The 13,591-nt window shown below is 39.4% G+C and overlaps 1 protein-coding gene across 3 annotated transcripts in view; it reads left to right on the top strand.

Annotated features, from left to right (window-relative positions):
- Positions 1–3,926, top strand: part of METTL25 (methyltransferase like 25) — a 332,607-nt gene extending 328,681 nt beyond the window's left edge. For all 3 annotated transcript variants that reach the window (XM_040344184.1, XM_040344185.1, XM_040344183.1), the window contains exon 14: positions 3,491–3,926. In XM_040344184.1, coding sequence (XP_040200118.1) covers positions 3,491–3,580 — 90 coding nt within the window. In that variant the 3' untranslated portion in view covers positions 3,581–3,926. The remainder of the gene's footprint in view (positions 1–3,490) is intronic.
- The last annotated feature ends 9,665 nt before the right edge of the window (positions 3,927–13,591 follow it).

The raw sequence follows: 13,591 nt of genomic DNA, 5'->3' as shown, positions 1-13,591 counted from the left end.
CATGATCGGAATGCTCACCTCCGCCTCCTGAAATATAGAAAATATTAAAGGGCCGAGAGGTGGCAGTGGGAAGGAGTTAGGTAATGGAACTGTTCTCTTCTGGAGAAGTATATTTTTTTTTAAACCATTCGCATTTTTTCTTTGATGTTTCCATCAAGATGTAAATGCTTTTTGCCCTGGGCAATCTACCAGATTCCAGATTGGTAATCCTCATTGTGCCACTATGTTCAAGCACTGGATCCTGCAGTAGGTGCTCACGAAGTGTGATGATGTAGTTATCCGCAGGTTGTCCTACAGGGTCCAGGGCCGTGGTTAATTTCTATGATTCTCATACCCTGATAACCCCTCTGGTAGGTATGTTTACTGTGATGATCAATGATTGGATTGCGTAGGCCCAGTGTCATGCATTGTGTAACACAGGATTTCCCTGTATGTTAACACCAGTTGTTGGATTTATTTTTATAACACAATCTTCAATGCATTGCACATGTTGTAGTTTTATAGGTATTCACTTTGTTGTTGTAACCCCTGACATTTTGTCTCTAATGTTCCTCAAATCACCACTCAGGGTGATTGCTGTTCTCTTGTCTCAGATCATAGTCATATTATGACACACACCCCTCCCCTCATATAACTCTAAAGCCCTGTACACACGATCGGATATCTGATGGAATCTAATCCGATTGATTTTTTCATTGGATATCTGATGAAGCTGACTTTCATCAGTCTTGCCTACACACCATCGGTCAAAAATCTGACCGTGCCAAAACACGGTGACGTACAACACTACGACGAGCCAAAAAATGAAGTTCAATGCTTCCGAGCATGCGTCGACTTGATTCTGAGCATGCATGGATTTTTCTCTGATGGAGTTCCACACAGATGATCGGATTTTTCTGTCGGTTTTTTATCCATAGGAAAACCCTGATGGAAAAAAGACCATTGGGGCCCACACACGATCGGTTTGTTCGATGAAAACAGTCCATCGGTCTGTTTTCATCGGACAAACCGATCGCGTGTACGCGGCTTTAGGCTACATTCACAGGCCAGTGTGAATTGTTGCGGCAGGATTTAGAGGTTCCTGCTGCGGCTCTGAGCAGCTAGGTGCAGCCGCCAGCCCCATTCATTATAACGACAGGCCGATGTCGGTCATAGCTATTCATGGCTCTCTGCACAGCCAGCTATTACCTGCGGTGATCAGTGTTGGACAGACTTTGTGAACAAAGATTAGGGATTTGTCTTGGATAACCCTGCTCTCTTAGAACAGTTGTAGTAGAAGCCCTCAGCCTTATTATTTGTATTTCTACATTAGGGAATGTACAGTAATTTATCAAATTTCTATCCCTTATCCCTGACCGTTGCAGGACTTTAGGGCTAAAAGCTTAGTCTGTTGAACCCGCTTGTTATAAGATTCTTCTATGCATACCCTGCTTGGTGAATTCCTTGATCAATTCATCAAGGATGTCACTAGGGAAAAGGTACTGCTACCCACCAAGAAAAAGCCTAATTCTCTTACTCCTAGTACTACTTCTGCTCAGCAAAAGGAACCTTTTTGCTCTGTCCAGACATCAACCTCAAAACCAAGGATTAAGACTTCCTTTTATCACAAGCCCTGGACTCCTAAGTTCACCAAGCTTGTCCAAGACCTCTCCTCGCAATGAAGCAAAAATAAAATTACTCACAATAAAGAGGCGTCCCCACTCATTGGGGGAAGACTGTTGGCATTTGAACCAGTCTGGATCATAGATGTCCTGAACCTCTGGGTCCAATCTGTCATTTCATAGAGGTACAAAATAGTATTGATCACTGTACCCTCTGATTTTTATCTTCTAATCTGCCAGCTTCAGACCAAAATAAGGCAGCTTTATAGACTGCCTTGCACCAACTACAGACACATGGATCAAGAATTCTATTCAAACTTATTTTTGACCCCAAAATGGGGGCATCTGCCCTATACTGGACTTAAACAGATTTCTTTGTGTACCAAAATTCTGAATGGAATCCATGTGATCTTTCATTACTTCTCTCAGACAAGGGGTATTTTTGGCATTAGTAGACACAGAAGATGGCTATTTACACATTCCCATCCTACCTCTGTCCTGCTCCAAACATGACAAGGAATTAACCTTACACTGTATAAATGTGGTCAGAGTTGTCAGGGTCTACTTGGCAGCCACAGCCTCTTTTCGCAAGACTGAGTCCCTTTTTGTACTGCCTGGCAGTCCTCATGAGCATCCTGCTTTACCATTATCATGTTAATCAGACAACTTATTTCAAGGGCTTACGTCCTTCAGGAAAGGGTTCCTTGCTTCCCCCTGCTTGGGAAGTTATAGGTAAAGTAGGACTTCACACCTAACAATCATTTAGATATAAGTGCTGGAAAACCATACAGCAGTACAGTATCTCCGGAACAGAGATAGCTAATCATCTGAAGGAGATTACTTTTCTTAGAAAAGAACTAACCATTTGCACTGTGCATGGATTTTAGAAGAGGTCTTGTATGACTGGATATGCAAAATCGCTACTGCTGTATATTCTAAAAGATATTGAAGAGGAATTGGTTATTTTTTTCTGTTTGTGTCCCAGTGGGGAGATTTTTTTTCACTTCCTGTCTTGAAGATGCAAGAAGATATAATAGGAAATCTCACCAAAGTAAGGGGAATTCCTCTCTTAGTTTTTTGTCCCTTATGTATGATTACTGTAACCTTTTATTCTGGTGACCGCTCCAAATTTTTTGGGTTTCTCTTCACTTTCTGTTTCCGGAACAGTTGTCACCAGGACATTTGGAATGGTGAATCTCCCCAGTGGAGGCACAGATGGCAAAAATAATCTGACTGAGGGTCTAACCCTTTCCTATGCTATCCAAAAAAACAACAACCTTTGCCCTCTATACATTTTAACATTCTATAATTACCGGCCTGTGTAATAACATTATTTAATTGTTGTTGCTAGTTGGTTTTTGAGTTATTGTATTGCGCAGTTTAGGTATTGGACAATAGAAGCCGCTGAAATCTTATGGCTTTGCTGTATGGGTGTTTCTTTATTTTAGTGCTGTGACCTAGGTTTTTTTTCCCAAATGACTGATCACGCTATGAGTTATTTTAATAATTGCTAACAACTATTGTGTGTGCCTGTGTATTTTATGGTAGGCGTTCTAAGTTCAGTGTTCAATGTTTAACTAAAGGGAATGCTGATATCTGCCTCCACTGATATCAATGAATTGCACATGAACATAAACAATGAGTTAAATCTCTTACTACCAGGTAATTGAAATCTTGTGTAGTGGAGTCATAAAACCTTCAGTTTGTCATGGAGGGTCAGGGGAAGTTCTCGGTCACACTATATCATAGAAGACTTGTCCATGTGGTAAAGACCTCATCATAACCTTGTGGTCTGGTGAATTCACGTAAACTAATTGGTGTCTTTATGATTTGGGTTGAGTTCTTTTCTATACCCGTTTATAACAGTGTGACCATTCAATCTTTTTTAGGAGAACATTGCCTGGTCCGGACTGGTGAAGCTGTTTGACCCTGTGAAATCCCCAAGATGTTATGCAGTGGTTTCACTGAAACAGCCATAAGGTTGCAGAGTGTGGCATAAGTTGTATTTCTGTATAGTCTGCATAAATTGTGTATATCTTAGTGATTTAATATGTGTTTATCCTCATAAATATGTGTAAAGGTTACTTTTGTTATGCTCAATTGTGCCTCAGTAATTGCATGTCATTTTTCAAAGCTGATACATAAAATTTAAAATGTCCTTAAGATATAATTAGTGAAAACTTTTATTCTGCTTAAGTCTAAAGACCACACTTTGTTTAGATGGGCACAAAGGATTATGCAATATAATCAAATCCTTTGACTTTTATTATTGGAAAAAACATTAGCAGCTCAATCAAAATAAAAGAGTTGGAAAGATGGGCTCTACTGAAAGTTGTCTGTTCTTTCTACGCAGTTATTCTGATGTATATAACTTCCTAAAAAAAAAATCAGATTCATTGCCCGTGGCACCAGACACCAGCTGTTGTTTTCACACAAGACATCTGGTTGCTAAGGGCAAGGGCTTTACTTTTATGTTACCCTAGTTTTCATATATCAGATGTTATGAGTACATATTCAGAACTTTTTTATTAGTTGTTTTATTTTATTTTATATGTGTTTTCTGTATGTTATCAGAAAACATTCTGCACATTTGGTCAAGCTATGATATTAAGAATTGAATTTAAAATTGTTATAAACTGTGCGCCCACACACGCTGTATATCAACCCTAAATTGGTGTTACCAACTAATCAGAATTAATTTCACTGGTTCAGCTGTGGTAAATTGCATTCCCAATTATTGCTATGCATTGCTGCATTTTAGAGCAAGGACCGGTCTAATAGTTATTTCTTGAACTCACACACATATTCCTAACCCATATTTTCAACAATTTCCATTATTTTTAATATGTTGTCTTTTATGAACTGGTAATATGTAATTTAGATTAGTGGCCAATTTGACATGCTGAATTTATTGACCTTACTCCAACGGACTTAAAGAGGAACTTCAGTCCCCCCTCTGGCTCTGCCATATTTGATATTCTGGTGCTTGTGTGCATGTGCTGAAGGGCTCTGTATGATTTTCGAGCCCCAGCAAAGCCCTGTGGCAAATCTTTGCATGTGGAGAGGGGGGATTCCTAGACATATGCACACTTGCTGGGACCTGGAACTTCCATACCTGTGCTGTTTTAAGGATTGCAAAGGAAAGCTCTGGCATGTGTGCAAATGTGCCGCAGGGCTTATCTGGGACCTGAAACCCTGTAGCACATCAGCGCACACATGAAATCCAGTGGCATGCATGCACCTTTCCTTGAAACTGTCTCCTGGGATGTGTGACATAGACATACCAGGAGGCAGTGTGAGCGAGCAATATTCTCATCCAGGTGAGAGAGAAAACAGTTCTGCAGTTTAGCAAAAACTTTGGCAACATTTAAAAAAAAATCAGAGGTTTTATGGGGCGAAGGTCTGGTTTGATTAAATGAACAGAATCACACAAGTTGAAGACCCTTTTTAGTCTTTTAGATGTTGGAATTTATTAAAGCAGTCTCAACCATATAACTTTCTTAATTTAACTGATATACTTACTTACTTGCTAACTAATACACATATATATATATATATATATATATATATATATATATATATATATATATATATATAATCACACACTTTTATCAGCGGGAAGGGAAGGGTACGCCTTATGATAATTCCATCTTGAATTTTTGGATGGCATATGTATTGCTTTTGAGTGGTGTCTACAAATAATACATTTGCTATATTGTGGTATTGCAGTTTACTCTTTGAAGCATATACATTTTTTTGGTTTTTTAAGTTTTCTTTAGTAACATAAGGTTACATAGTTAGTCAGGTTGAAAAAAAAGACTTCAACCTATAAAATGGAAAAAGAAAAAAAAAACAATCCCATATACACAATCCTATCCCCTCAGTTGATCCAGAGGAAGGCAAAAAACCCCAGTAAAGCATGATCCAATTTGCTCCAGCAGGGGAAAAAAATCCTTCCTGATCCCCCTGAGAGGCAATCGGATATTCCCTGCATCAACTTTACCTAAAATTTTTAGTATCCAGCCATATTATGTACATTTAGGAAATAATCTAGTCTTTTTCTAAAGCAATCTACTGCGCTGGGCAGAACCACCTCTGGAGGGAGTTTATGCCACATTTTCATAGCTCTTGCTATGAAGAAACCTTTTCGTGTTTGGAGATTAAGGCCCAGATTCTCAAAGGCGTTACGCCGGCGCAACACCGTTTGCGCCGTCGTAAGTCCTAATCTGGCCCTGGGTATCTATGTGACTGATTCTTAGAATCAGTTACGCATAGATACCCATTAGATCTGACAGGCGTAAGGCTCTTACGCTGTCAGATCTTAAATACATTTTTTTTCCCGCCGCTAGGTGTCGCCGACGTCGTTTTCCCCGTCGCTTATGTAAATTAGCAAATTACGACGATTCCCGAACGTACGCGTGCTGGACGCAGAGAATTTACGTCGTTTCCGTAGCCTTTGCGACGTGTAAAGTTGCCCCTGGGTCTATGGAGGCGCAGCCAATGTTAAATATGGCCGTCGTTCCCGCGTCGAAATTTAAAAAATCTACGTCGTTTGCGGAAGACGTCCGTGAATGGCGCTGGACGCCATTTACGTTAACGTCTAAGCAAATTACGTCATTTAGCGCAATGCACGTCGGGTAATTTACCTGATGGAGCATGCGCAGTACGCTCGGCGCGGGAACGTGCCTAATTTAAATGGTGCCTGCCCCATTTGAATTGGGCGGGCTTGCGCCGAGCGCTTTTACGATACACCGCCGCAAGTTTACAGGTAAATGTTCTGAGAATCAGGCACTAACGCTGTAAACCTGCGGCAGTGTAACGTAAATCACATACGTTACGCTGCCCAGGAGCAACGTAATTGTATGTGAATCTGGGCCCAAATCTCTTTTCCTCCAGATGTAAAGAGTGCCGCTTGTCCTCTGTCATGACTTTAAAGATCATAAACAAGGTCACAGTATATGGACCTCTTATGTATTTATACATGTTGATCATATCCCCCTTAATCTCCTCTTCTCAAGAGAAAATAAATTCAGTTCCTCGAATCTTTCCTCATAGCTGAGCTCCTCCATGCCTCTTATCAGTTTGGTTGCCCTTCTCTGCACTTCCCCGATATGCTTTTTTATGAACTGGTGCCAAAACTGAACTGCATATTCCAGATAAGGTCTTACTAATGATTTATAGAGGGGTAAAATTACAGGTGAAACTCGAAAAATTAGAATATCGTGCAAAAGTTTGTTTATTTCACTAATGCAACTTAAAAGGTGAAACTAATATATGAGATAGACTCATTACATGCAAAGCAAGATAGTTTAAGCCGTGATTTGTCATAATTGTCACAATCTCAGAAAATGAGAATATTGTGAAAAGGTGGAATATTCTAGGCTCAAAGTGTCCCACTCTAATTAGCTAATTAAGCCATAACACCTGCAAAGGGTTCCTGAGCCTTTAAATGGTGTCACAGTCTGGTTCAGTAGGAATCACGATCATGGAAAAGACTGCTGACCTGACAGTTGTGTAGAAAACCATTACTGACACCCTCCATAAAAAGGAAAAGCCTCAAAAGGTAATTGCAAAAGAAGTTGGATGTTCCCAAAGTACTGTATCAAAGCACATTAATAGAAAGTTATGTGGAAGGGAAAAGAGTGGAAGAAAAAGTGCACAAGCAACAGGGATGACCGCAGCCTGGAGAAGATTTTCAGGAAATGGCCATTCAAAAGTGTTAGGGACATTCACAAGGAGTGGACTGAGGCTGGAGTCAGTGCATCAAGAGCCACCACACAAAGACGGATCCTGGACATGGGCTTCAAATGTCGTATTCCTCTTGTCAAGCCAATCCTGAACAACAAAACAATGTCAGAAGCGTCTTACCTGGGCTAAAGAAAAACACACCTGGTTTGTGACTCCAAAGTCCTCTTTTCTGATGAGAGCAAATATTGCATCTCATTTGGAAGCCAAGGAGCCGGAGTATGGAGGAATAATGGAGGCACACACTGCAAGATGCTTGAAGTTCAGTGTGAAGTTTCCACAGTCTGTGTTGATTTGGAGAACCATGCCATCTTCTGGTGTTGGTCCACTGTGCTTCATTAAGTCCGGGGTCACTGCAGCCATCTACCAGGAGATTTTGGAGCATTTCATGCTTCCTTCTGCAGACGAGCTCTATGGAGATGCTGACTTTATTTTCCTGCAGGACTTGGCACCTCCCCCCACACTGCCAAAAGCACCAAAACCTGGTTCAATGACCGTGGGATTATTGTGCCTGATTGGCCAGAAAACTCACCTGACCTGAACCCCATAGAGAATCTATGGGAAATTGCAAAGAGAAAGATGAGAGACATGAGACTGAACAATGCAGAAGAGCTGAAGGCCGCTATTGAAGCATCCTGGTCTTCCATAACACCTCAGCAGTGCCACAGGCTGATAGCTTCCATGCCACGCCACATTGAGGCAGTAATTGCTGCAAAAGGGGCCCAAACCAAGTACTGAGTACATATGCAGGCTTATACTTTTCAGAGGTCCGATATTGTTCTATGTACAACCCTTGTTTTATTGATTGCATGTTATATTCCAATTTTCTGAGATTGTGGATTTGGGGTTTTCATGAGCTGTAAGCTATAATCGTCACAATGACAAATCACGGCTTGAACTATCTTGTTTTGCTTGTAATGAGTCTATCTCATATATTAGTTTCACCTTTTTCGTTGCATTAGTGAAAAAAATGAACTTTTGCACAATATTCTAATTTTTCGAGTTTCACCTGTATATCTCTCTCTCCATACCACTCTTACTACAAGAAATGACTTTGCTCGCTTAGGAAACCGCAGCTTGACATTGCATGCTATTATTAAAAATTTATGATCAACCAAAACACCCAGATCCTTCAAGGTGGACTGAGTTTTTTTTTTTTTTTTTTGTATATTACTTTTTGGGTTCTTAGCAATTCCAGATTCATACGTATTGGTGTTAAGCGCCCATTGTTTTTTTTAATAGTTGTAAAAACATTTTGGAAATGCATATGAAAAAAAGATTTGTATTTCTTTTCAGTAAGTTGTTTTTTCACCTTGCAATATTCCATAGCCAAGCAGATGATACCCCCATTTTCTGCTTAAAGGGTCACTAAAGGATTTTTTTTTTTAGCTAAATAGCTTTCTTTACCTTACTGCAGTCCTGTTTTCATGTCCTCATTGTTTGTTTTTGCTATGATGTTGCTGTAATCCTTCTCTGTTCTGAACAGTCTGTTTCCTGATGAAAAAAGTCATGGGAGCTTTCTCTCTGTGGCACTAATCAAGGAGGTGTGATTACTGTGTGTCTTAAACCCCTCAGAACCAATCACTTTAGTTTTCCAAACCATAACTGCCCTCTATTGGCTCTGTGCCTCTGTACTTCACAGAAGCATGAAAAAGCATGCATAAACGAAACTGAAACTACAGGTACATTGCTTTTTATCTATTTTTAATCATTTTTAAAAGGAATCAGTTAACTATTATGTCTCTATACTCTGTAAACAGTCATTTCAGCCAAAAAAAAAGTTCCTTTAAGCACATCAGGCTCATGTGCAAACTGCCTGCTTACTGAATAATGATTACCCAGTTGCTGTTTCTGACTCGCTGTCCAGTGAGCAGTCTAGAAATGGGAAAAAATTTCACAAGCAAATCTGAACCAGGAAGGACACCTTTCTGACTTCATACCTGCAAAGATTTGTGAATCACAAAGCTGCTTGAACAGAATTGCATATAATTTACTCGGTAGAACATTTCAAATATGTTTATAAACTATGCATTTCTGATTTAGTAGCTGCATGTAGTCAATGAAAAATACAGCAGACCAATCAAATTTCATAACTTTTTGTTATTTTGCTGTCATATTTATGGATTATGTGGGACATATAATGCTATTATAAAATAATATATTAGGATAGTTGATACTTATAAGGTTATGGTAATACAAGAAATCACAATTCTGCCTAGTGTATATGTATGTCTTTTTAAATGTACCCCTTTCTTTTGCTGAGTTAATTTTATGTTTGGTTTACTGATCAGAACATGAGAATGAGAAGTTGCCAGGGAATCCCCATCATTAACACCCCACATATACTCCCAGTTTATATGCTGATGCAATGAACATTAAGAGTTGAATTCTGTATTACTTTTACAGGTCTGTGCCACAGTTTCGTTTTATTTTGCAGCTGACTTGTGTACAGTATTCATGACATGTTAATCCAGGTTTTTAAGTAAGAATGGATTGAATGAACTGTTTCTGTTTATATAATCACAGTTGTATAAATCAGAACATTAAACTGGCCTCATGATCATAAGTGAGTGCATTGCTGTCTCATTGTGAAATAATTGGGGGGAAGTCAGGAATGGGATACTAGAGAGAGTAAGTCTGTTATAGACATCCAAGGCAGGCCATTTGAGAATGTATTTTTTTGGGACATCTGTAGATGTAGACATGTATATTAATGTTGGTCAAGGGTTCATGCTTATGACTGTGGAGAAAGGCGGAGGAGGCACATGTAGAAAACGTTCATGCAAGCATACCCCATGAAAAAAAAGAAGCAACCAGATCTCAATCCACATGATCTCTAAGCTTTTGGAGTTTTCAGGTGCTAAAAAACATTGTGGTTTGTTACAGATGAAATTGTCAAGATCTGGCAACCATCATCTCTTTCTGTGGGCATTGTAAAAAAAAAATCCTCAAAAACACATTAAAGTGATGAAAGGTTAGAATTATTTTATCGTTGAATGAACTGACGTCTATGATGCCAGCTTGTTTGTGTTAAACAGAATGCTGAAATAAATGTAAAGACTGCTCCTAGCTGCCTGTGTGTCGTACTGCGCTAATGGCTTAATTTCTTTGCCAGTAACCTGTAACATGTATACATGTCTTTGGTTTTATTTTCATGCAACATGTTTGCTCTAAGTCAGTGGCTTTCTTCATCTTGAGGACAAAGAATCAGAATGAAAGCCAGATAGCTAACATTTGAAAAATGGGGTCACCCTGGCAGACCACCTATTTCTCTCAACACAGGATTCTAATAAATAAATCAAAAAGTATTCTACTTCATAACTGTACTGGTTAATAAAACTGTGACCATCTCAGTAGTAGCAATGACAACCTGTGATTTATAGGTTTTATTGGATTTGTGACATGCGTTATGAATTACTGTTTTGGCTGTTTTACGCATACGTTCATAATTTGTCTATAAAACCTTTTCCCAATAAATTGTTTTGAATAAGAATGCTCTAATGTTGTTTTCCCATTTGTGAGTTATGTGTGTGCTGTATATGAGTTTGTTGGCTGTGATCCCTACATTCACTTCTCCAGAGGATTGCTAGCAGCTATTGATTTAGAGGTCTTTCCGTAGAGCAAATCCCCTTTCGGGCTTAAATTTCCAGTGGGTCAGCTTTAATGTAGAAAAGATAAATGTTTCTATACTGGTTTGTAATTCATGTTTAAATGTCTCTAGTCTCCTAATAATTTAGTGTATTTTTGTTGTAATTTGGTTCCACTTTCTATTTGTACACAGCGACAAACTCTTAAAGGTGAGCTTCAGGATCCCAAACAAAAATCATATTATTCAGACACTTTAACGCACTTTTATATGCGGTTGGATTTTAATATCATTAACACTAGGCTTCTAAATTGTTTTTAAAATAAACCTGTCATTAAGCAAATCAGCTACCTATTTTTGTGATTGCAGGTGTGTATTGCTGACAATCGGTGAGCATTGCTGTACATAGCAGGGCTGCACCGTTGAGGCTTTTAGAAAAACCCCAAGTGCTCTAACTCCAACCAAAAAATACATTTTTCTTTTTTTGTTCACAATAGAGAGGAGAAGTTTTTTGGGAGATTGCTGCTTGCCTCCTATAACACCGGGACAAAGAAATGGGGCAGGAAGAGGAGTGTCACAGCAACCTTGCAGCATTTTTAACCCTTTCCTTCTCTATCCAACACAAGATTCTTGGCTGATCTGCAGGGGATAACTTAAGCGGGCCTGACAAAACTTGTGATTTGTGTGCAGTAGAGGCACTGTGTTGTCAGCCTTAAACATAAAGCAGTGCCCTGTATTTCTGCCAGATCCACAAGTAATTTTCAGTTCTTGTATTATACACTAATCAGCCGTACCATTATGACCAACCACCTAATATTGTAATGCAGGAGATGATTTTGCCAGAGTTACTGTCTGCTGATTCCATCCCGTATACATATAGTAGGAACAACTTTCCTCAGAAAATGGGATTTTAAATTGATCACAAACGGATGTATGTAGAAAAAATTTAGGATTTTATTAACATGAATAAACAGCTAATACATGGTGAAACGCATAATACAGACAAGATTGATAAAGCCAAACACATAATTGAAAACTTTATTAAAAGACAAACTAAGAACCAAAGCCCAGACGCTGTCAAAGCAACAGACCATCCAACGCATTTCGAAAAACACACAGGGTTTACATCATCTTCAGGGACTGAACCGGGCTTAATATTTTCAAACCTGAAAGTTGGATCCCCGCTGTAAGCGTTTCACCAAACAATGTTTGATGATTCAATTAAAGGTAGAACGAAGGAGGAGAAGGTCCATCCGCCAAACACAGTGCAGGCCAAAGCACCGTGCAGCAAGGGGGCCCCCCAGGTGGATGCTAGAGTGAGTGTATAGAGATCTTACATCGTTGGAAGTATCTTGGAGGTAATATTTTCAGGAGCTTAAAGGCGATCAATCAGAACAGGTCCGTGAATAATCAGCCTGGTATGGCTTGATTTAGGGCCATAGAGGTATAGGTCTATCCTCCACTAATGGATCTGTAATGCCGCGTACACACGACCATTTTTAATGGTCTAGAAAAAACGACGTTTTTTTCAACCCGATTATTGTTAAACCTGCCTTGCCTACACACGATCGTGGAAAAAAAATGCTCTAGCAAAGCACAGTGACGTACGACGGGACTATAAAGGGTAAGTTCCGTTCGGATGGCACCACCCTTGGTGCTGCTTTTGCTGATTTCGTGTTAGTAAGAGTTTGGTGAGAGACGATACATGCTTTTCAGTCTTTGTGCTTCTCAGTCTGTCTGTGCTATCTCCATTACGAATGCTAGTTTTGCCAGAATGAGTGCTCCCGTCTCATAACTTGCTTCCGAGAATGCGCGTTTTTTTCACGTCGTTAAAGCCCACACGCAACCATTTTTTACAACGTTAAAAAATTAGAGCATGTTCTACATTTTTAATGGACATTTTTTACATCGTGAAAAATGCTCTGGAGCCCACACACGATAGTTTTTAATGACATTTAAAAAAATAATAATTTTTTACAATCCGAAAACGGTCGTGTGTACGCGGCATTAGGATCTTTACTCCTCTTTGAGCTTAGCGTGGCTCCATTCGTCAAAAGAACATCCCACAAGAGATGCAGTTATGGAGTTGCTCTGACTGAGTCAACTAGCCATTACAATTTGGGCCTTGTCCTAGTCGCTCAAATCCTTATGCTTGCACATGTGTTTCTTCTTTCAACACATCAAATTCAGGGAAAATATGTTTGCTTTCTTCCCAATATATTCCATCCACTTTCAGATGCAATTGTAATGAGATAATCAATTTTATTCACTTTACCTGTCAGTGGTAATAACATTTTTGCTGATGTGGCTGGGTTCACACTATACTACACGACAGTAGTACAACTTTCATCCTACTTTGCTCTGCTACATCTGTCCTACATTGGTCCTACATAGATCCTACATTGGTCCTACATCCATCTGACTTTCATGAACAGCATACTACTTTGATCCGACTTTGTGATAGTCTGACTTGTTCTTTGACCAATCAAAACAATCCCAGAGTGAGATAAATTCCTTTTACTGCTGCTGTAATCACAATGTCCGATTTCAAAAGTTGGATGGTAAGGACAAGGCTCCTACTTTGGTCCGACTTCAATGATATTCAATGGGCTGAAGTAGGATCAATGTTGGACCAAAGTAGTACAGGGAGCATTTGCAA

Source organism: Rana temporaria, chromosome 3 (assembly GCF_905171775.1).
Source record: "Rana temporaria chromosome 3, aRanTem1.1, whole genome shotgun sequence".
Classification (NCBI taxonomy): Eukaryota; Metazoa; Chordata; class Amphibia; order Anura; family Ranidae; genus Rana; species Rana temporaria.
The sequence above is the reverse complement of the archived record's forward strand: the minus strand, read 5'-3'. Positions and strand labels throughout refer to the sequence as shown.